Source organism: Oncorhynchus masou, unplaced genomic scaffold (genome assembly GCF_036934945.1).
Source record: "Oncorhynchus masou masou isolate Uvic2021 unplaced genomic scaffold, UVic_Omas_1.1 unplaced_scaffold_459, whole genome shotgun sequence".
Taxonomy (NCBI): Eukaryota; Metazoa; Chordata; class Actinopteri; order Salmoniformes; family Salmonidae; genus Oncorhynchus; species Oncorhynchus masou.
The window spans coordinates 502,295-522,165 of record NW_027010985.1 but is presented as its reverse complement, the minus strand read 5'-3'; the positions used below and the strand labels follow the sequence as shown (position 1 = coordinate 522,165).

Sequence of the window (19,871 nt, the reverse complement as noted above, 5' to 3'; positions counted from 1 at the left end):
AGGCCTGGTGATGCCTCTCCCGTTGTGAGGTCTGATCTGTCCCACTGGTGCTGTCATTAAGGCCTGGTGATGCCTCTCCCGTTGTGAGGTCTGTCTCTGTACTCCTGGTGCTGTCAGTAAGGCCTGGTGATGCCTCTCCCGTTGTGAGGTCTGATCTGTCCCACTGGTGCTGTCAGTAAGGCCTGGTGATGCCTCTCCCGTTGTGAGGTCTGATCTGTCCCACTGGTGCTGTCAGTAAGGCCTGGTGATGCCTCTCCCGTTGTGAGGTCTGATCTGTCCCACTGGTGCTGTCAGTAAGGCCTGGTGATGCCTCTCCCGTTGTGAGGTCTGATCTGCCCCACTGTGCCCCTGCTGCGGGTCACCATACTGAAGGTGGTGGGCGGTTTAGGACTCAGAGTTTTGGAGAAGAACCTGAACACAGACTCCATGCAGACAGATGGAGCCGCGTCATGACTCTGTGTCCCAGCTGACATCTGAGGGCATCCTGCTTTCAGTGAGCCCACCGGCTGGTTCAGGGGCTTGGAGCTCAGTACCCACCTGGAAGGCAACGTGTCACGTAATGTGCAATGTAAAAGAGAATATATTGTCAATTACTTCCCTGGTTAAAGACATCAACCCTCCTCCTAGAGCGTGTCCTGACTTCCCTGGTTACATAAAGACATCAACCCACCTCCTAGAGCGTGTCCTGACTTCCCTGGTGGTAAAGACATCAACCCACCTCCTAGAGCGTGCGTGTCCTGACTAGGACCCTGGTTAAAGACATCAACCCACCTCCTAGAGCGTGTCCTGACTTCCCTGGTTAAAGACATCAAAAGACATCAACCCACCTCCTAGAGCGTGTCCTGACTTCCCTGGTTCATAAAGACATCAACCCACCTCCTAGAGCGTGTCCTGACTTCCCTGGTTAAAGACATCAACCCACCTCCTAGAGCGTGTCCTGACTTCCCTGGTTAAAAAGACATCAACCCACCTCCTAGAGCGTGTCCTGACTTCCCTGGTTAAAGACATCAACCCACCTCCTAGAGCGTGTCCTGACTTCCCTGGTTAAAGACATCAACCCACCTCCTAGAGCGTGTCCTGACTTCCCTGGTTACATAAAGACATCAACCCACCTCCTAGAGCGTGTCCTGACTTCCCTGGTTAAAGACATCAACCCACCTCCTAGAGCGTGTCCTGACTTCCCTGGTTAAAGACATCAACCCACCTCCTAGAGCGTGTCCTGACTTCCCTGGTTAAAGACATCAACCCACCTCCTAGAGCGTGTCCTGACTTCCCTGGTTACATAAAGACATCAACCCACCTCCTAGAGCGTGTCCTGACTTCCCTGGTTACATAAAGACATCAACCCACCTCCTAGAGCGTGTCCTGACTTCCCTGGTTACATAAAGACATCAACCCACCTCCTAGAGCGTGTCCTGACTTCCCTGGTTACATAAAGACATCAACCCACCTCCTAGAGCGTGTCCTGACTTCCCTGGACTTCCCTTACATAAAGACATCAACCCACCTCCTAGAGCGTGTCCTGACTTCCCTGGTTACATAAAGACATCAACCCACCTCCTAGAGCGTGTCCTGACTTCCCTGGTTACATAAAGACATCAACCCACCTCCTAGAGCGTGTCCTGACTTCCCTGGTTAAAGACATCAACCCACCTCCTAGAGCGTGTCCTGACTTCCCTGGTTAAAGACATCAACCCACCTCCTAGAGCGTGTCCTGACTTCCCTGGTTAAAGACATCAACCCACCTCCTAGAGCGTGTCCTGACTTCCCTGGTTACATAAAGACATCAACCCACCTCCTAGAGCGTGTCCTGACTTTCCTGGTTACTGGTTAAAGACATCAACCCACCTCCTAGAGCGTGTCCTGACTTCCCTGGTTACATAAAGACATCAACCCACCTCCTAGAGCGTGTCCTGACTTCCCTGGTTAAAGACATCAACCCACCTCCTAGAGCGTGTCCTGACTTCCCTGGTTAAAGACATCAACCCACCTCCTAGAGCGTGTCCTGACTTCCCTGGTTACATAAAGACATCAACCCACCTCCTAGAGCGTGTCCTGACTTCCCTGGTTACATAAAGACATCAACCCACCTCCTAGAGCGTGTCCTGACTTCCCTGGTTACATAAAGACATCAACCCACCTCCTAGAGCGTGTCCTGACTTCCCTGGTTAAAGACATCAACCCACCTCCTAGAGCGTGTCCTGACTTCCCTGGTTAAAGACATCAACCCACCTCCTAGAGCGTGTCCTGACTTCCCTGGTTAAAGACATCAACCCACCTCCTAGAGCGTGTCCTGACTTCCCTGGTTAAAGACATCAACCCACCTCCTAGAGCGTGTCCTGACTTCCCTGGTTAAAGACATCAACCCACCTCCTAGAGCGTGTCCTGACTTCCCTGGTTACATAAAGACATCAACCCACCTCCTAGAGCGTGTCCTGACTTCCCTGGTTACATAAAGACATCAACCCACCTCCTAGAGCGTGTCCTGACTTCCCTGGTTACATAAAGACATCAACCCACCTCCTAGAGCGTGTCCTGACTTCCCTGGTTACATAAAGACATCAACCCACCTCCTAGAGCGTGTCCTGACTTCCCTGGTTAAAGACATCAACCCACCTCCTAGAGCGTGTCCTGACTTCCCTGGTTTCAACCCCTGGTTACATAAAGACATCAACCCACCTCCTAGAGCGTGTCCTGACTTCCCTGGTTAAAGACATCAACCCACCTCCTAGAGCGTGTCCTGACTTCCCTGGTTACATAAAGACATCAACCCACCTCCTAGAGCGTGTCCTGACTTCCCTGGTTAAAGACATCAACCCACCTCCTAGAGCGTGTCCTGACTTCCCTGGTTACATAAAGACATCAACCCACCTCCTAGAGCGTGTCCTGACTTCCCTGGTTAAAGACATCAACCCACCTCCTAGAGCGTGTCCTGACTTCCCTGGTTAAAGACATCAACCCACCTCCTAGAGCGTGTCCTGACTTCCCTGGTTACATAAAGACATCAACCCACCTCCTAGAGCGTGTCCTGACTTCCCTGGTTACATAAAGACATCAACCCACCTCCTACGTGTCCTAAAGACATCAACCCACCTCCTAGAGCGTGTCCTGACTTCCCTGGTTAAAGACATAAAGACATCAACCCACCTCCTAGAGCGTGTCCTGACTTCCCTGGTTAAAGACATCAACCCGTGTCCTAGAGCGTGTCCTGACTTCCCTGGTAAAGACATCAACCCACCTCCTAGAGCGTGTCCTAAAGACATCAACCCACCTCCTAGAGCGTGTCCTGACTTCCCTGGTTACATAAAGACATCAACCCACCTCCTAGAGCGTGTCCTGACTTCCCTGGTTAAAGACATCAACCCACCTCCTAGAGCGTGTCCTGACTTCCCTGGTTACATAAAGACATCAACCCACCTCCTAGAGCGTGTCCTGACTTCCCTGGTTAAAGACATCAACCCACCTCCTAGAGCGTGTCCTGACTTCCCTGGTTAAAGACATCAACCCACCTCCTAGAGCGTGTCCTGACTTCCCTGGTTAAAGACATCAACCCACCTCCTAGAGCGTGTCCTGACTTCCCTGGTTAAAGACATCAACCCACCTCCTAGAGCGTGTCCTGACTTCCCTGGTTACATAAAGACATCAACCCACCTCCTAGAGCGTGTCCTGACTTCCCTGGTTAAAGACATCAACCCTCCTCCTAGAGCGTGTCCTGACTTCCCTGGTTAAAGACATCAACCCACCTCCTAGAGCGTGTCCTGACTTCCCTGGTTAAAGACATCAACCCTCCTCCTAGAGCGTGTCCTGACTTCCCTGGTTAAAGACATCAACCCACCTCCTAGAGCGTGTCCTGACTTCCCTGGTTTATAAAGACATCAACCCACCTCCTAGAGCGTGTCCTGACTTCCCTGGTTTAAAGACATCAACCCACCTCCTAGAGCGTGTCCTGACTTCCCTGGTTACATAAAGACATCAACCCGTGTCCCTCCCCTAAAGACATCAACCCACCTCCTAGAGTGTCCTGACTTCCCTGGTTAAAGACATCAACCCACCTCCTAGAGCGTGTCCTGACTTCCCTGGTTACATAAAGACATCAACACACCTCCTAGAGCGTGTCCTGACTTCCCTGGTTAAAGACATCAACCCACCTCCTAGAGCGTCCTGACTTCCCTGGTTACATAAAGACATCAACCCACCTCCTGGAGCGTGTCCTGACTTCCCTGGTTACACTTCCCTGGTTAAAGACATCAACCCACCTCCTAGAGCGTGTCCTGACTTCCCTGGTTACATAAAGACATCAACACACCTCCTAGAGCGTGTCCTGACTTCCCTGGTTACATAAAGACATCAACCCACCTCCTAGAGCGTGTCCTGACTTCCCTGTTTACATAAAGACATCAACCCACCTCCTAGAGCGTGTCCTGACTTCCCTGGTTAAAGACACACCTCCTCCTAACTTCCCCTGGTTAAAGACCACCTCCTAGAGCGTGTCCTGACTTCCCTGGTTACATAAAGACATCAACCCACCTCCTAGAGCGTGTCCTGACTTCCCTGGTTACATAAACATCAAACCTCCTAGAGCGTGTCCTGACTTCCCTGGTTAAAGACATCAACCTCCTCCTAGAGCGTGTCCTGACTTCCCTGGTTAAAGACATCAACCCTCCTCCTAGAGCGTGTCCTGACTTCCCTGGTTACATAAAGACATCAACCCACCTCCTAGAGCGTGTCCTGACTTCCTAAAGACTCAACCCACCTCCTAGAGCGTGTTGACTTCCTGGTTTAAAGACATCAACCCACCTCCTAGAGCGTGTCCTGACTTCCCTGGTTACATAAAGACATCAACCCACCTCCTAGAGCGTGTCCTGACTTCCCTGGTTAAAGACATCAACCCACCTCCTAGAGCGTGTCCTGACTTCCCTGGTTAAAGACATCAACCCACCTCCTAGAGCGTGTCCTGACTTCCCTGGTTACATAAAGACATCAACCCACCTCCTAGAGCGTGTCCTGACTTCCCTGGTTACATAAAGACATCAACCCACCTCCTAGAGACTTCCCGTGTCCTGACTTCCCTGGTTACATAAAGACATCAACCCACCTCCTAGAGCGTGTCCTGACTTCCCTGGTTACTGATAAAGACATCAACCCACCTCCTAGAGCGTGTCCTGACTTCCCTGGTTACTTCCTGGTTAAAGACATCAACCCACCTCCTAGAGCGTGTCCTGACTTCCCTGGTTACATAAAGACATCAACCCACCTCCTAGAGCGTGTCCTGACTTCCCTGGTTACATAAAGACATCAACCCACCTCCTAGAGCGTGTCCTGACTTCCCTGGTTACATAAAGACATCAACCCACCTCCTAGAGCGTGTCGTGTCCTGACTTCTCCTGGTTACTTCCCTGGTTAAAGACATCAACCCACCTCCTAGAGCGTGTCCTGACTTCCCTGGTTACATAAAGACATCAACCCACCTCCTAGAGCGTGTCCTGACTTCCCTGGTTAAAGACATCAACCCTCCTCCTAGAGCGTGTCCTGACTTCCCTGGTTAAAGACATCAACCCACCTCCTAGAGCGTGTCCTGACTTCCCTGGTTACATAAAGACATCAACCCTCCTCCTAGAGCGTGTCCTGACTTCCCTGGTTACATAAAGACATAAAGACATCAACCCAACCCTCCTCCTAGAGCGTGTCCTGACTTCCCTGGTTACATAAAGACATCAACCCACCTCCTAGAGCGTGTCCTGACTTCCCTGGTACATAAAGACATCAACCCTCCTCCTAGAGCGTGTCCTGATAAAGACATCAACCCACCTCCTAGAGCGTGTCCTGACTTCCCTGGTTAAAGACATCAACCCACCTCCTAGAGCGTGTCCTGACTTCCCTGGTTAAAGACATCAACCCACCTCCCAGAGCGTGTCCTGACTTCCCTGGTTACATAAAGACATCAACCCACCTCCTAGAGCGTGTCCTGACTTCCCTGGTTACATAAAGACATCAACCCACCTCCTAGAGCGTGACTTCCTGACTTCCCTGGTTAAAGACATCAACCCACCTCCTAGAGCGTGTCCTGACTTCCCTGGTTACTGATAAAGACATCAACCCACCTCCTAGAGCGTGTCCTGACTTCCCTGGTTAAAGACATCAACCCTCCTCCTAGAGCGTGTCCTGACTTCCCTGGTTAAAGACATCAACCCTTCCCTGTCCTGTTAAAGACATCAACCCACCTCCTAGAGCGTGTCCTGACTTCCCTGGTTACATAAAGACATCAACCCACCTCCTAGAGCGTGTCCTGACTTCCCTGGTTACATAAAGACATCAACCCACCTCCTAGAGCGTGTCCTGACTTCCCTGGTTAAAGACATCAACCCACCTCCTAGAGCGTGTCCTGACTTCCCTGGTTACATAAAGACATCAACCCACCTCCTAGAGCGTGTCCTGACTTCCCTGGTTAAAGACATCAACCCACCTCCTAGAGCGTGTCCTGACTTCCCTGGTTAAAGACATCAACCCACCTCCTAGAGCGTGTCCTGACTTCCCTGGTTACATAAAGACATCAACCCACCTCCTAGAGCGTGTCCTGACTTCCCTGGTTAAAGACATCAACCCACCTCCTAGAGCGTGTCCTGACTTCCCTGGACTTTAAAGACATCAACCCACCTCCTAGAGCGTGTCCTGACTTCCCTGGTTACATAAAGACATCAACCCACCTCCTAGAGCGTGTCCTGACTTCCCTGGTTACATAAAGACATCAACCCACCTCCTAGAGCGTGTCCTGACTTCCCTGGTTAAAGACATCAACCCACCTCCTAGAGCGTGTCCTGACTTCCCTGGTTAAAGACATCAACCCACCTCCTAGAGCGTGTCCTGACTTCCCTGGTTACATAAAGACATAAAGACTGGTTACATAAAGATCCTAGAGCGTGTCCTGACTTCCCTGGTTAAAGACATCAACCCACCTCCTAGAGCGTGTCCTGACTTCCCTGGTTACATAAAGACATCAACCCACCTCCTAGAGCGTGTCCTGACTTCCCTGGTTAAAGACATCAACCCACCTCCTAGAGCGTGTCCTGACTTCCCTGGTTACATAAAGACATCAACCCACCTCCTAGAGCGTGTCCTGACTTCCCTGGTTAAAGACATCAACCCACCTCCTAGAGCGTGTCCTGACTTCCCTGGTTAAAGACATCAACCCTAGAGCGTGTCCTCCTAGAGCGTGTCCTGACTTCCCTGGTTACATAAAGACATCAACCCTCCTCCTAGAGCGTGTCCTGACTTCCCTGGTTACATAAAGACATCAACCCACCTCCTAGAGCGTGTCCTGACTTCCCTGGTTACATAAAGACATCAACCCACCTCCTAGAGCGTGTCCTGACTTCCCTGGTTAAAGACATCAACCCTCCTCCTAGAGCGTGTCCTGACTTCCCTGGTTAAAGACATCAACCCACCTCCTAGAGCGTGTCCTGACTTCCCTGGTTAAAGACATCAACCCACCTCCTAGAGCGTGTCCTGACTTCCCTGGTTAAAGACATCAACCCACCTCCTAGAGCGTGTCCTGACTTCCCTGGTTACATAAAGACATCAACCCACCTCCTAGAGCGTGTCCTGACTTCCCTGGTTAAAGACATCAACCCACCTCCTAGAGCGTGTCCTGACTTCCCTGGTTACATAAAGACATCAACCCTCCTCCTAGAGCGTGTCCTGACTTCCCTGGTTAAAGACATCAACCCATCAGCGTGTCCTGACTTCCCCTGACTTCCCTGGTTAAAGACACCTCCTAGAGCGTGTCCTGACTTCCCTGGTTTAAAGACATCAACCCACCTCCTAGAGCGTGTCCTGACTTCCCTGGTTAAAGACATCAACCCACCTCCTAGAGCTGTCCTGACTTCCCTGGTTAAAGACATCAACCCACCTCCTAGAGCGTGTCCTGACTTCCCTGGTTACATAAAGACATCAACCCACCTCCTAGAGCGTGTCCTGACTTCCCTGGTTAAAGACATCAACCCCCTGTGTCCTGACTTCCCATAAAGACATCAACCCACCTCCTAGAGCGTGTCCTGACTTCCCTGGTTAAAGACATCAACCCACCTCCTAGAGCGTGTCCTGACTTCCCTGGTTAAAGACATCAACCCACCTCCTAGAGCGTGTCCTGACTTCCCTGGTTAAAGACATCAACCCACCTCCTAGAGCGTGTCCTGACTTCCCTGGTTACATAAAGACATCAACCCACCTCCTAGAGCGTGTCCTGACTTCCCTGGTTTAAAGACATCAACCCACCTCCTAGAGCGTGTCCTGACTTCCCTGGTTACATAAAGACACATCCAACCTGGTTAAAGACATCAACCCACCTCCTAGAGCGTGTCCTGACTTCCCTGGTTACATAAAGACATCAACCTCCTAGAGCGTGTCCTGACTTCCTGGTTAAAGACATCCTCCTAGAGCGTGTCCTGACTTCCCTGGTTACATAAAGACATCAACCCATCCAACTTCCCCTCCTCCTAGAGCGTGTCCTGACTTCCCTGGTTAAAGACATCAACCCACCTCCTAGAGCGTGTCCTGACTTCCCTGGTTAAAGACATCAACCCACCTCCTAGAGCGTGTCCTTCCCTGGTTACATAAAGACATCAACCCACCTCCTCCCTAAAGACATCAACCCACCTCCTAGAGCGTGTCCTGACTTCCCATAAAGACATCAACCCACCTCCTAGAGCGTGTCCTGACTTCCCTGGTTCCTGACTTCCCTGGTTAAAGACATCAACCCACCTCCTAGAGCGTGTCCTGACTTCCCTGGTTAAAGACATCAACCCACCTCCTAGAGCGTGTCCTGACTTCCCTGGTTAGCGTGTCCTGATAAAGACATCAACCCACCTCCTAGAGCGTGTCCTGACTTCCCTGGTTACATAAAGACATCAACCCACCTCCTAGAGCGTGTCCTGACTTCCCTGGTTACATAAAGACATCAACCCACCTCCTAGAGCGTGTCCTGACTTCCCTGGTTACATAAAGACATCAACCCTCCTCCTAGAGCGTGTCCTGACTTCCCTGGTTTAAAGACATCAACCCACCTCCTAGAGCGTGTCCTGACTTCCCTGGTTAAAGACATCAACCCACCTCCTAGAGCGTGTCCTGACTTCCCTGGTTACATAAAGACATCAACCCACCTCCTAGAGCGTGTCCTGACTTCCCTGGTTAAAGACATCAACCCACCTCCTAGAGCGTGTCCTGACTTCCCTGGTTACATAAAGACATCAACCCACCTCCTAGAGCGTGTCCTGACTTCCCTGGTTACATAAAGACATCAACCCACCTCCTAGAGCGTGTCCTGACTTCCCTGGTTACATAAAGACATCAACCCACCTCCTAGAGCGTGTCCTGACTTCCCTGGTTACATAAAGACACAACCCACCTCCTAGAGCGTGTCCTGACTTCCCTAAAGACATCAACCCTCCTTACTGATAAAGACATCACATCCAACCCACCTCCTAGAGCGTGTCCTGACTTCCCTGGTTAAAGACATCAACCCACCTCCTAGAGCGTGTCCTGACTTCCCTGGTTAAAGACATCAACCCTCCTCCTAGAGCGTGTCCTGACTTCCCTGGTTACATAAAGACATCAACCCACCTCCTAGAGCGTGTCCTGACTTCCCTGGTTACATAAAGACATCAACCCACCTCCTAGAGACTTCCCGTGTCCTGACTTCCCTGGTTAAAGACATCAACCCTCCTCCTAAAGAGCGTGTCCTGACTTCCCTGGTTAAAGACATCAACCCACCTCCTAGAGCGTGTCCTGACTTCCCTGGTTAAAGACATCAACCCACCTCCTAGAGCGTGTCCTGACTTCCCTGGTTACATAAAGACATCAACCCACCTCCTAGAGCGTGTCCTGACTTCCCTGGTTACATAAAGACATCAACCCACCTCCTAGAGCGTGTCCTGACTTCCCTGTTACATAAAGTAGACATCAACCTCCTCCTAGAGCGTGTCCACTTCCCTGGTTAAAGACATCAACCCACCTCCTAGAGCGTGTCCTGACTTCCCTGGTTACATAAAGACATCAACCCACCTCCTAGAGCGTGTCCTGACTTCCCTGGTAAAGACATACCTCCTAGATAAAGACATCAACCCACCTCCTAGAGCGTGTCCTGACTTCCCTGGTTACATAAAGACATCAACCCACCTCCTAGAGCGTGTCCTGACTTCCCTGGTTAAAGACATCAACCCACCTCCTAGAGCGTGTCCTGACTTCCCTGGTTAAAGACATCAACCCACCTCCTAGAGCGTGTCCTGTTACATAAAGACATCAACCCACCTCCTAGAGCGTGTCCTGACTTCCCTGGTTAAAGACATCAACCCACCTCCTAGAGCGTGTCCTGACTTCCTGGTTACATAAAGACATCAACCCACCTCCTAGAGCGTGTCCTGACTTCCCTGGTTACATAAAGACATCAACCCACCTCCTAGAGCGTGTCCTGACTTCCCTGGTTACATAAAGACATCAACCCACCTCCTAGAGCGTGTCCTGACTTCCCTGGTTAAAGACATCAACCCACCTCCTAGAGCGTGTCCTGACTTCCCTGGTTAAAGACATCAACCCACCTCCTAGAGCGTGTCCTGACTTCCCTGGTTAAAGACATCAACCCACCTCCTAGAGCGTGTCCTGACTTCCCTGGTTACATAAAGACATCAACCCACCTCCTAGAGCGTGTCCTGACTTCCCTGGTTACATAAAGACATCAACCCACCTCCTAGAGCGTGTCGTGGTTACATAAAGACATCAACCCACCTCCTGACTTCCCTGGTTACATAAAGACATCAACCCACCTCCTAGAGCGTGTCCTGACTTCCCTGGTTAAAGACATCAACCCTCCTCCTAGAGCGTGTCCTGACTTCCCTGGTTAAAGACATCAACCCACCTCCTAGAGCGTGTCCTGACTTCCCTGGTTACATAAAGACATCAACCCACCTCCTAGAGCGTGTCCTGACTTCCCTAAAGACATCAACCCACCTCCTGGTTACTTCCCATAAAGACATCAACCCACCTCCTAGGGCGTGTCCTGACTTCCCTGGTTACATAAAGACATCAACCCACCTCCTAGAGCGTGTCCTGACTTCCCTGGTTACATAAAGACATCAACCCACCTCCTAGAGCGTGTCCTGACTTCCCTGGTTAAAGACATCAACCCACCTCCTAGAGCGTGTCCTGACTTCCCTGGTTAAAGACACATCAACCCACCTCCTAGAGCGTGTCCTGACTTCCCTGGTTACATAAAGACATCAACCCACCTCCTAGAGCGTGTCCTGACTTCCCTGGTTACATAAAGACATCAACCCTCCTCCTAGAGCGTGTCCTGACTTCCCTGGTTAAAGACATCAACCCACCTCCTAGAGCGTGTCCTGACTTCCCTGGTTAAAGACATCAACCCACCTCCTAGAGCGTGTCCTGACTTCCCTGGTTAAAGACATCAACCCACCTCCTAGAGCGTGTCCTGACTTCCCTGGTTACATAAAGACATCAACCCACCTCCTAGAGCGTGTCCTGACTTCCCTGGTTAAAGACATCAACCCACCTCCTAGAGCGTGTCCTGACTTCCCTGGTTACATAAAGACATCAACCCACCTCCTAGAGCGTGTCCTGACTTCCCTGGTTAAAGACATCAACCCACCTCCTAGAGCGTGTCCTGACTTCCCTGGTTAAAGACATCAACCCACCTCCTAGAGCGTGTCCTGACTTCCCTGGTTACATAAAGACATCAACCCACCTCCTAGAGCGTGTCCTGACTTCCCTGGTTAAAGACATCAACCCACCTCCTAGAGCGTGTCCTGACTTCCCTGGTTACATAAAGACATCAACCCACCTCCTAGAGCGTGTCCTGACTTCCCTGGACATCAACCCACCTCCTTAAAGACATCAACCCACCTCCTAGAGCGTGTCCTGACTTCCCTGGTTACATAAAGACATCAACCCACCTCCTAGAGCGTGTCCTGACTTCCCTGGTTACAAAAGACATCAACCCACCTCCTAGAGCGTGTCCTGACTTCCCTGGTTAAAGACATCAACCCACCTCCTAGAGCGTGTCCTGACTTCCCTGGTTAAAGACATCAACCCACCTCCTAGAGCGTGTCCTGACTTCCCTGGTTACATAAAGACATCAACCCACCTCCCTCCTAAAGAGTCCTGACTTCCCTGGTTACATAAAGACATCAACCCACCTCCTAGAGCGTGTCCTGACTTCCCTGGTTAAAGACATCAACCCACCTCCTAGAGCGTGTCCTGACTTCCCTGGTTAAAGACATCAACCCACCTCCTAGAGCGTGTCCTGACTTCCCTGGTTACATAAAGACATCAACCCTCCTCCTAGAGCGTGTCCTGACTTCCCTGGTTACATAAAGACATCAACCCACCTCCTAGAGCGTGTCCTGACTTCCCTGGTTAAAGACATCAACCCACCTCCTAGAGCGTGTCCTGACTTCCCTGGTTAAAGACATCAACCCACCTCCTAGAGCGTGTCCTGACTTCCCTGGTTAAAGACATCAACCCACCTCCTAGAGCGTGTCCTGACTTCCCTGGTTAAAGACATCAACCCACCTCCTAGAGCGTGTCCTGACTTCCCTGGTTACATAAAGACATCAACCCTCCTCCTAGAGCGTGTCCTGACTTCCCTGGTTACATAAAGACATCAACCCACCTCCTAGAGCGTGTCCTGACTTCCCTGGTTACATAAAGACATCAACCCACCTCCTAGAGCGTGTCCTGACTTCCTGGTTAAAGACATCAACCCTCCTCCTAGAGCGTGTCCTGACTTCCCTGGTTAAAGACATCAACCCACCTCCTAGAGCGTGTCCTGACTTCCCTGGTTACATAAAGACATCAACCCACCTCCTAGAGCGTGTCCTGACTTCCCTGGTTAAAGACATCAACCCACCTCCTAGAGCGTGTCCTGACTTCCCTGGTTACATAAAGACATCAACCCACCTCCTAGAGCGTGTCCTGACTTCCCTGGTTAAAGACATCAACCCACCTCCTAGAGCGTGTCCTGACTTCCCTGGTTACATAAAGACATCAACCCACCTCCTAGAGCGTGTCCTGACTTCCCTGGTTAAAGACATCAACCCCACCTCCTAGAGCGTGTCCTGACTTCCCTGGTTAAAGACATCAACCCTCCTCCTAGAGCGTGTCCTGACTTCCCTGGTTACATAAAGACATCAACCCACCTCCTAGAGCGTGTCCTGACTTCCCTGGTTAAAGACATCAACCCACCTCCTAGAGCGTGTCCTGACTTCCCTGGTTACATAAAGACATCAACCCTCCTCCTAGAGCGTGTCCTGACTTCCCTGGTTACATAAAGACATCAACCCACCTCCTAGAGCGTGTCCTGACTTCCCTGGTTACATAAAGACATCAACCCACCTCCTAGAGCGTGTCCTGACTTCCCTGGTTAAAGACATCAACCCACCTCCTAGAGCGTGTCCTGACTTCCCTGGTTACATAAAGACATCTGGTTAAAGACATCAACCTCCTAGAGCGTGTCCTGACTTCCCTGGTTAAAGACATCAACCCTCCTCCTAGTGCGTGTCCTGACTTCCCTGGTTAAAGACATCAACCCTCCTCCTAGAGCGTGTCCTGACTTCCCTGGTTACATAAAGACATCAACCCACCTCCTAGAGCGTGTCCTGACTTCCCTGGTTACATAAAGACATCAACCCTCCTCCTAGAGCGTGTCCTGACTTCCCTGGTTAAAGACATCAACCCTCCTCCTAGAGCGTGTCCTGACTTCCCTGGTTACATAAAGACATCAACCCACCTCCTAGAGTGTGTCCTGACTTCCCTGGTTGAAGACATCAACCCACCTCCTAGAGCGTGTCCTGACTTCCCTGGTTAAAGACATCAACCCACCTCCTAGAGCGTGTCCTGACTTCCCTGGTTACAGACATCAACCCACCTCCTAGAGCGTGTCCTGACTTCCCTGGTTACATAAAGACATCAACCCTCCTCCTAGAGCGTGTCCTGACTTCCCTGGTTATATAAAGACATCAACCCACCTCCTAGAGCGTGTCCTGACTTCCCTGGTTACAGACATCAACCCACCTCCTAGAGCGTGTCCTGACTTCCCTGGTTAAAGACATCAACCCACCTCCTAGAGCGTGTCCTGACTTCCCTGGTTAAAGACATCAACCCACCTCCTAGAGCGTGTCCTGACTTCCCTGGTTAAAGACATCAACCCACCTCCTAGAGCGTGTCCTGACTTCCCTGGTTACATAAAGACATCAACCCTCCTCCTAGAGCGTGTCCTGACTTCCCTGGTTACATAAAGACATCAACCCACCTCCTAGAGCGTGTCCTGACTTCCCTGGTTACATAAAGACATCAACCCTCCTCCTAGAGCGTGTCCTGACTTCCCTGGTTAAAGACATCAACCCTCCTCCTAGAGCGTGTCCTGACTTCCCTGGTTAAAGACATCAACCCACCTCCTAGAGCGTGTCCTGACTTCCCTGGTTACATAAAGACATCAACCCACCTCCTAGAGCGTGTCCTGACTTCCCTGGTTACATAAAGACATCAACCCACCTCCTAGAGCGTGTCCTGACTTCCCTGGTTAAAGACATCAACCCACCTCCTAGAGCGTGTCCTGACTTCCCTGGTTAAAGACATCAACCCACCTCCTAGAGCGTGTCCTGACTTCCCTGGTTAAAGACATCAACCCACCTCCTAGAGCGTGTCCTGACTTCCCTGGTTACATAAAGACATCAACCCACCTCCTAGAGCGTGTCCTGACTTCCCTGGTTAAAGACATCAACCCTCCTCCTAGAGCGTGTCCTGACTTCCCTGGTTACATAAAGACATCAACCCACCTCCTAGAGCGTGTCCTGACTTCCCTGGTTACATAAAGACATCAACCCACCTCCTAGAGCGTGTCCTGACTTCCCTGGTTAAAGACATCAACCCACCTCCTAGAGCGTGTCCTGACTTCCCTGGTTAAAGACATCAACCCACCTCCTAGAGCGTGTCCTGACTTCCCTGGTTAAAGACATCAACCCACCTCCTAGAGCGTGTCCTGACTTCCCTGGTTACATAAAGACATCAACCCTCCTCCTAGAGCGTGTCCTGACTTCCCTGGTTACATAAAGACATCAACCCACCTCCTAGAGCGTGTCCTGACTTCCCTGGTTAAAGACATCAACCCACCTCCTAGAGCGTGTCCTGACTTCCCTGGTTACATAAAGACATCAACCCACCTCCTAGAGCGTGTCCTGACTTCCCTGGTTACATAAAGACATCAACCCACCTCCTAGAGCGTGTCCTGACTTCCCTGGTTAAAGACATCAACCCACCTCCTAGAGCGTGTCCTGACTTCCCTGGTTACATAAAGACATCAACCCACCTCCTAGAGCGTGTCCTGACTTCCCTGGTTACATAAAGACATCAACCCTCCTCCTAGAGCGTGTCCTGACTTCCCTGGTTACATAAAGACATCAACCCACCTCCTAGAGCGTGTCCTGACTTCCCTGGTTAAAGACATCAACCCTCCTCCTAGAGCGTGTCCTGACTTCCCTGGTTACATAAAGACATCAACCCACCTCCTAGAGCGTGTCCTGACTTCCCTGGTTAAAGACATCAACCCACCTCCTAGAGCGTGTCCTGACTTCCCTGGTTAAAGACATCAACCCACCTCCTAGAGCGTGTCCTGACTTCCCTGGTTAAAGACATCAACCCACCTCCTAGAGCATGTCCTGACTTCCCTGGTTACATAAAGACATCAACCCTCCTCCTAGAGCGTGTCCTGACTTCCCTGGTTACATAAAGACATCAACCCTCCTCCTAGAGCGTGTCCTGACTTCCCTGGTTACATAAAGACATCAACCCACCTCCTAGAGCGTGTCCTGACTTCCCTGGTTATATAAAGACATCAACCCTCCTCCTAGAGCGTGTCCTGACTTCCCTGGTTAAAGACATCAACCCACCTCCTAGAGCGTGTCCTGACTTCCCTGGTTAAAGACATCAACCCTCCTCCTAGAGCGTGTCCTGACTTCCCTGGTTACATAAAGACATCAACCCACCTCCTAGAGCGTGTCCTGACTTCCCTGGTTACATAAAGACATCAACCCTCCTCCTAGAGCGTGTCCTGACTTCCCTGGTTACATAAAGACATCAACCCACCTCCTAGAGCGTGTCCTGACTTCCCTGGTTAAAGACATCAACCCACCTCCTAGAGCGTGTCCTGACTTCCCTGGTTACATAAAGACATCAACCCACCTCCTAGAGCATGTCCTGACTTCCCTGGTTAAAGACATCAACCCACCTCCTAGGGCGTGTCCTGACTTCCCTGGTTAAAGACATCAACCCACCTCCTAGGGCGTGTCCTGACTTCCCTGGTTACATAAAGACATCAACCCACCTCCTAGAGCGTGTCCTGACTTCCCTGGTTACATAAAGACATCAACCCACCTCCTAGGGCGTGTCCTGACTTCCCTGGTTAAAGACATCAACCCACCTCCTAGAGCGTGTCCTGACTTCCCTGGTTAAAGACATCAACCCTCCTCCTAGAGCATGTCCTGACTTCCCTGGTTAAAGACATCAACCCACCTCCTAGAGCGTGTCCTGACTTCCCTGGTTACATAAAGACATCAACCCACCTCCTAGAGCGTGTCCTGACTTCCCTGGTTACATAAAGACATCAACCCACCTCCTAGAGCGTGTCCTCAGCCACTCTCGGCCCACCGCGTCCAACGGCTGGTGCCACAGGCTGTGGGAGGAGTCCAGGAAGGCCGCCGCCCACACCTGCCCCACCACTTGTTGTGGGCGTCGGCACAGCAGGTCCACGAACGCCAGGCCTCCGTAACCGTGCGCTACCACGACGACACGCCGGGAGACGCAGCGCGACACCAGGAGGTCCCAGACGCGGTGAACGTGCTCCTCCGGAGTCTCCCCAACACCTCCTCCCTGGTTGGGGTTCATCAGGAGGACAGAGCTGCCCTCTTCTAGGACCCTCTTCACGTAGGGGATCATGCTGCCTCTTTCCAGACCTCGGCTGGCAGCAGCCCTCCAGCTCCACAGCCCGCAGCGCATCGTTCCCCGGTCCTGGACCACCACCAACAGGGTGGCAGGGCTCTCCAGGGCCCCAGGGGAGAGGTACACGTAGCCCTGGCTGGGGGCTCCTCGGTGGGGGCTAAAGTAGACCCTGTGGTCCCCCTGAGGCTCTGGTGGAGGAGGGAGGTAGACCTCCTTTCTAAGAGATGGAGGAGGGAGGTAGACCTCCTTTCTAAGAGATGGAGGAGAGAGGTAGACCCCCTTGCTGAGAGATGGAGGAGAGAGGTAGACCTCCTTGCTGAGGGGTGGGAGGTAGAGCCTGAAGAGGTGCAGCTGCTCCTCCAGGAGAGAGTGAACGTGTTGGGTGACGTGGAGACATAAGGCCTCGTCCTCTCTCTGGGTGGCGTCTGGGTCACAGCTCCGCTGGAACATGAAGGGCTCCTGGGTGACCCGGTGACGCAGACGCCCGTCCGAGGTGAAGCGATAGGGGAAGATTGAGGGAGGGGAGACAGTCTGACCCCCCTGGCTCTGGGTCTGACCCTGGCTCTTAGCGGTGTCCAACATTAACTCCATCCTGGTGCAAAGCATAAAGGGAGATGTCAAACACTGGGCCAACTGATCCAGTTAGTCTCTAGCCTGGCAGTATTGAGGAAGGGCTAGGTCTAGCCTGGGGGTATTGAGGAAGGGCTATCTGATCCCGTTAGTCTCTAGCCTGGCAGTATTGAGGAAGGGCTATGTCTAGCCTGGGAGTATTGAGGAAGGGCTATCTGATCCCGTTAGCCTCTAGCCTGGGATTATTGAGGAAGTAAGCACATTGTTATTTGTTTTCAGGGATCATTTTACATTTCATGTAATAGACACAGTGGGCTTCCAAATTATTGACACCCTTGATAAAGATGAGCAGAAATGACTGTATTAAATTATACAAACACTAAGCTATATTGTACACTGACATTTTTGGGGGGGTAATTATATAATGTTATGCTAATACAACTATTCCAATGGTGTGTGGCCAAAGAGCTCTATATTCATGTCATCCAACAAATGTAAACAGCTGGAGTTTTCTAAACGCCACTTGGATTGGAACCTGGCGCTTTGGGTCAGATCACCTGTAAATAGAGCAAACCAGAGGTGGGTTTGGTGTCCAAATCAGGATGTGTGAGCAGAGAATAACCCCATTACCTACTGTGGAATATGGTGCTGGATCTTTGATGTTATGGGGGGGATGCTTCCGCTGGTCCTGGGGCCTTTGTTAAGGTCAACGGCATCATGAACTCTCCCAAATACCAGGACATTTTAGCCCCAAAAAAACTGGTAGCCTCTGTCAGGTAGCTGAAACTTGTCCCAAAGTGGATCTTCCAGTAAGACAATAACCCCAAGCACACATAAAAATCCACAAAGAAATTGTTAATTGGCCACCAAAAATCAACATTTGAATTGCAGAGGGCAGTTCATAAACACATTTCATACTGTCCTTTTTTTCTCTCATCTTTACCAAGGGTGTCAATAATTTGGAACCACGCTGTATATCCTAACCAAGGGTGTCAATAATTTGGAACCACGCTGTATATCCTAACCAAGGGTGTCAATCATTTGGAACCCTGCTGTATATCCTAACCAAGGGTGTCAATCATTTGGAACCCCGCTGTATATCCTAACCAAGGGTGTCAATCATTTGGAACCACGCTGTATATCCTAACCAAGGGTGTCAATCATTTGGAACCACGCTGTATATCCTAACCAAGGATGTCAATCATTTGGAACCACGCTGTATATCCTAACCAAGGATGTCAATCATTTGGAACCACGCTGTATATCCTAACCAAGGGTGTCAATCATTTGGAACTAACCAATAACAGGTCAAGCGGTTTGCATTACCATTTATTTAAACTATGATTTATTTTTACAGTTATCAGTTCATTTATCACCATGACTACTGGCTAATAGCATCCCTCCTCACCAAAACATACCTGGCTAAAGTGATGCGTTGTGGCACTCGTCAGCCCAAAACAAACGCTGTATGCGGTCTGGCGACCAGTTGTAATCCAATAACCCAAAGAAGCCAATGAGAAAAGGCACTAAACGTTACTTTACTCTCGACTGAATATTAGTAATGACCGCTCCGATGATGCTTTGACAGACGCTACAAACGAAAAGCGACGACGTGACGACACAACCCCCATCTATAGGTCAAAGGTGCATGACATAGTGCGCGAGTGGCATGGAAATGACGCGTGACATAATCAGTCACAAGACACAAATATATGCTTTAAAAAAACAAACATTTTATGTTTAACTTCGAGAAAACAAGCTTCAACCACACAGAGATACTTTTATTTAAAATATTACGTTTTATTGTACACTTAATTCACACTATTTATTACTGAACAATATGATATGGCCATTTCAGGACTGTCATCTTTATCCACACATTGGCAATTGTTCCACCATGAATGTATTATGCAGTATATGAGTTTGCATGTTGCTAGATCTTTCTCTATGTCTGCCGGGTGCTGTGAGCGTGTGTGATGATGGTTGGTGGCTTGTATCCAAATGACCTTTCGCCGTGTTGATCCGTCTACTTGTCCGTCCACCCCTGCTGTCATACAGGGGGTCGGACCTCCGGTGCCACTGCAGGAACACAGGGTCAGAGGTCAGAGATTAGGGACAAGGTCAAGGAGTGGTTGATGAGAGGTGTCGTGGTCAGAGAGCATGACGGACTAGAAAGGGTTCCCGCTACCAGGATAAATACGCCTGGTCTGGAAAACAATCTATGCATTTTACATGATTGGGCAGGGGCACTGGCATGAGTGGGCCTGGGAGGGCATTGGCCCACCCACTTGTGAGCCAGG

General features: G+C 50.8%; 1 protein-coding gene across 1 annotated transcript; it reads right to left on the bottom strand.

Annotated features, from left to right (window-relative positions):
• Positions 1 to 290: 290 nt before the first annotated feature.
• On the bottom strand, positions 291 to 17,592 carry LOC135535191 (cotranscriptional regulator ARB2A homolog). Its single transcript, XM_064961895.1, has 3 exons — positions 17,339 to 17,592; positions 16,676 to 17,170; positions 291 to 537 (listed from the first exon to the last, which is right to left on the bottom strand). The coding sequence occupies exons 1-3, from the start codon at positions 17,590 to 17,592 to the stop codon at positions 291 to 293; spliced, it is 996 nt and encodes a 331-aa protein (XP_064817967.1).
• Positions 17,593 to 19,871: the final 2,279 nt, after the last annotated feature.

Bases quoted from the DNA above. Each gene is read 5' to 3' on its own strand.
- LOC135535191 (XM_064961895.1), bottom strand. From the start codon at position 17,592: ATGGAGTTAATGTTGGACACCGCTAAGAGCCAGGGTCAGACCCAGAGC. The intron at 17,171-17,338 runs GCTCTACCTCCC...GGGGGACCACAG, and splicing joins GAGCAGCTGCACCTCTTCAG to GGTCTACTTTAGCCCCCACC. The intron at 538-16,675 runs GTGGGTTGATGT...GTTGCCTTCCAG, and splicing joins CTGAGGACACGCTCTAGGAG to GTGGGTACTGAGCTCCAAGC.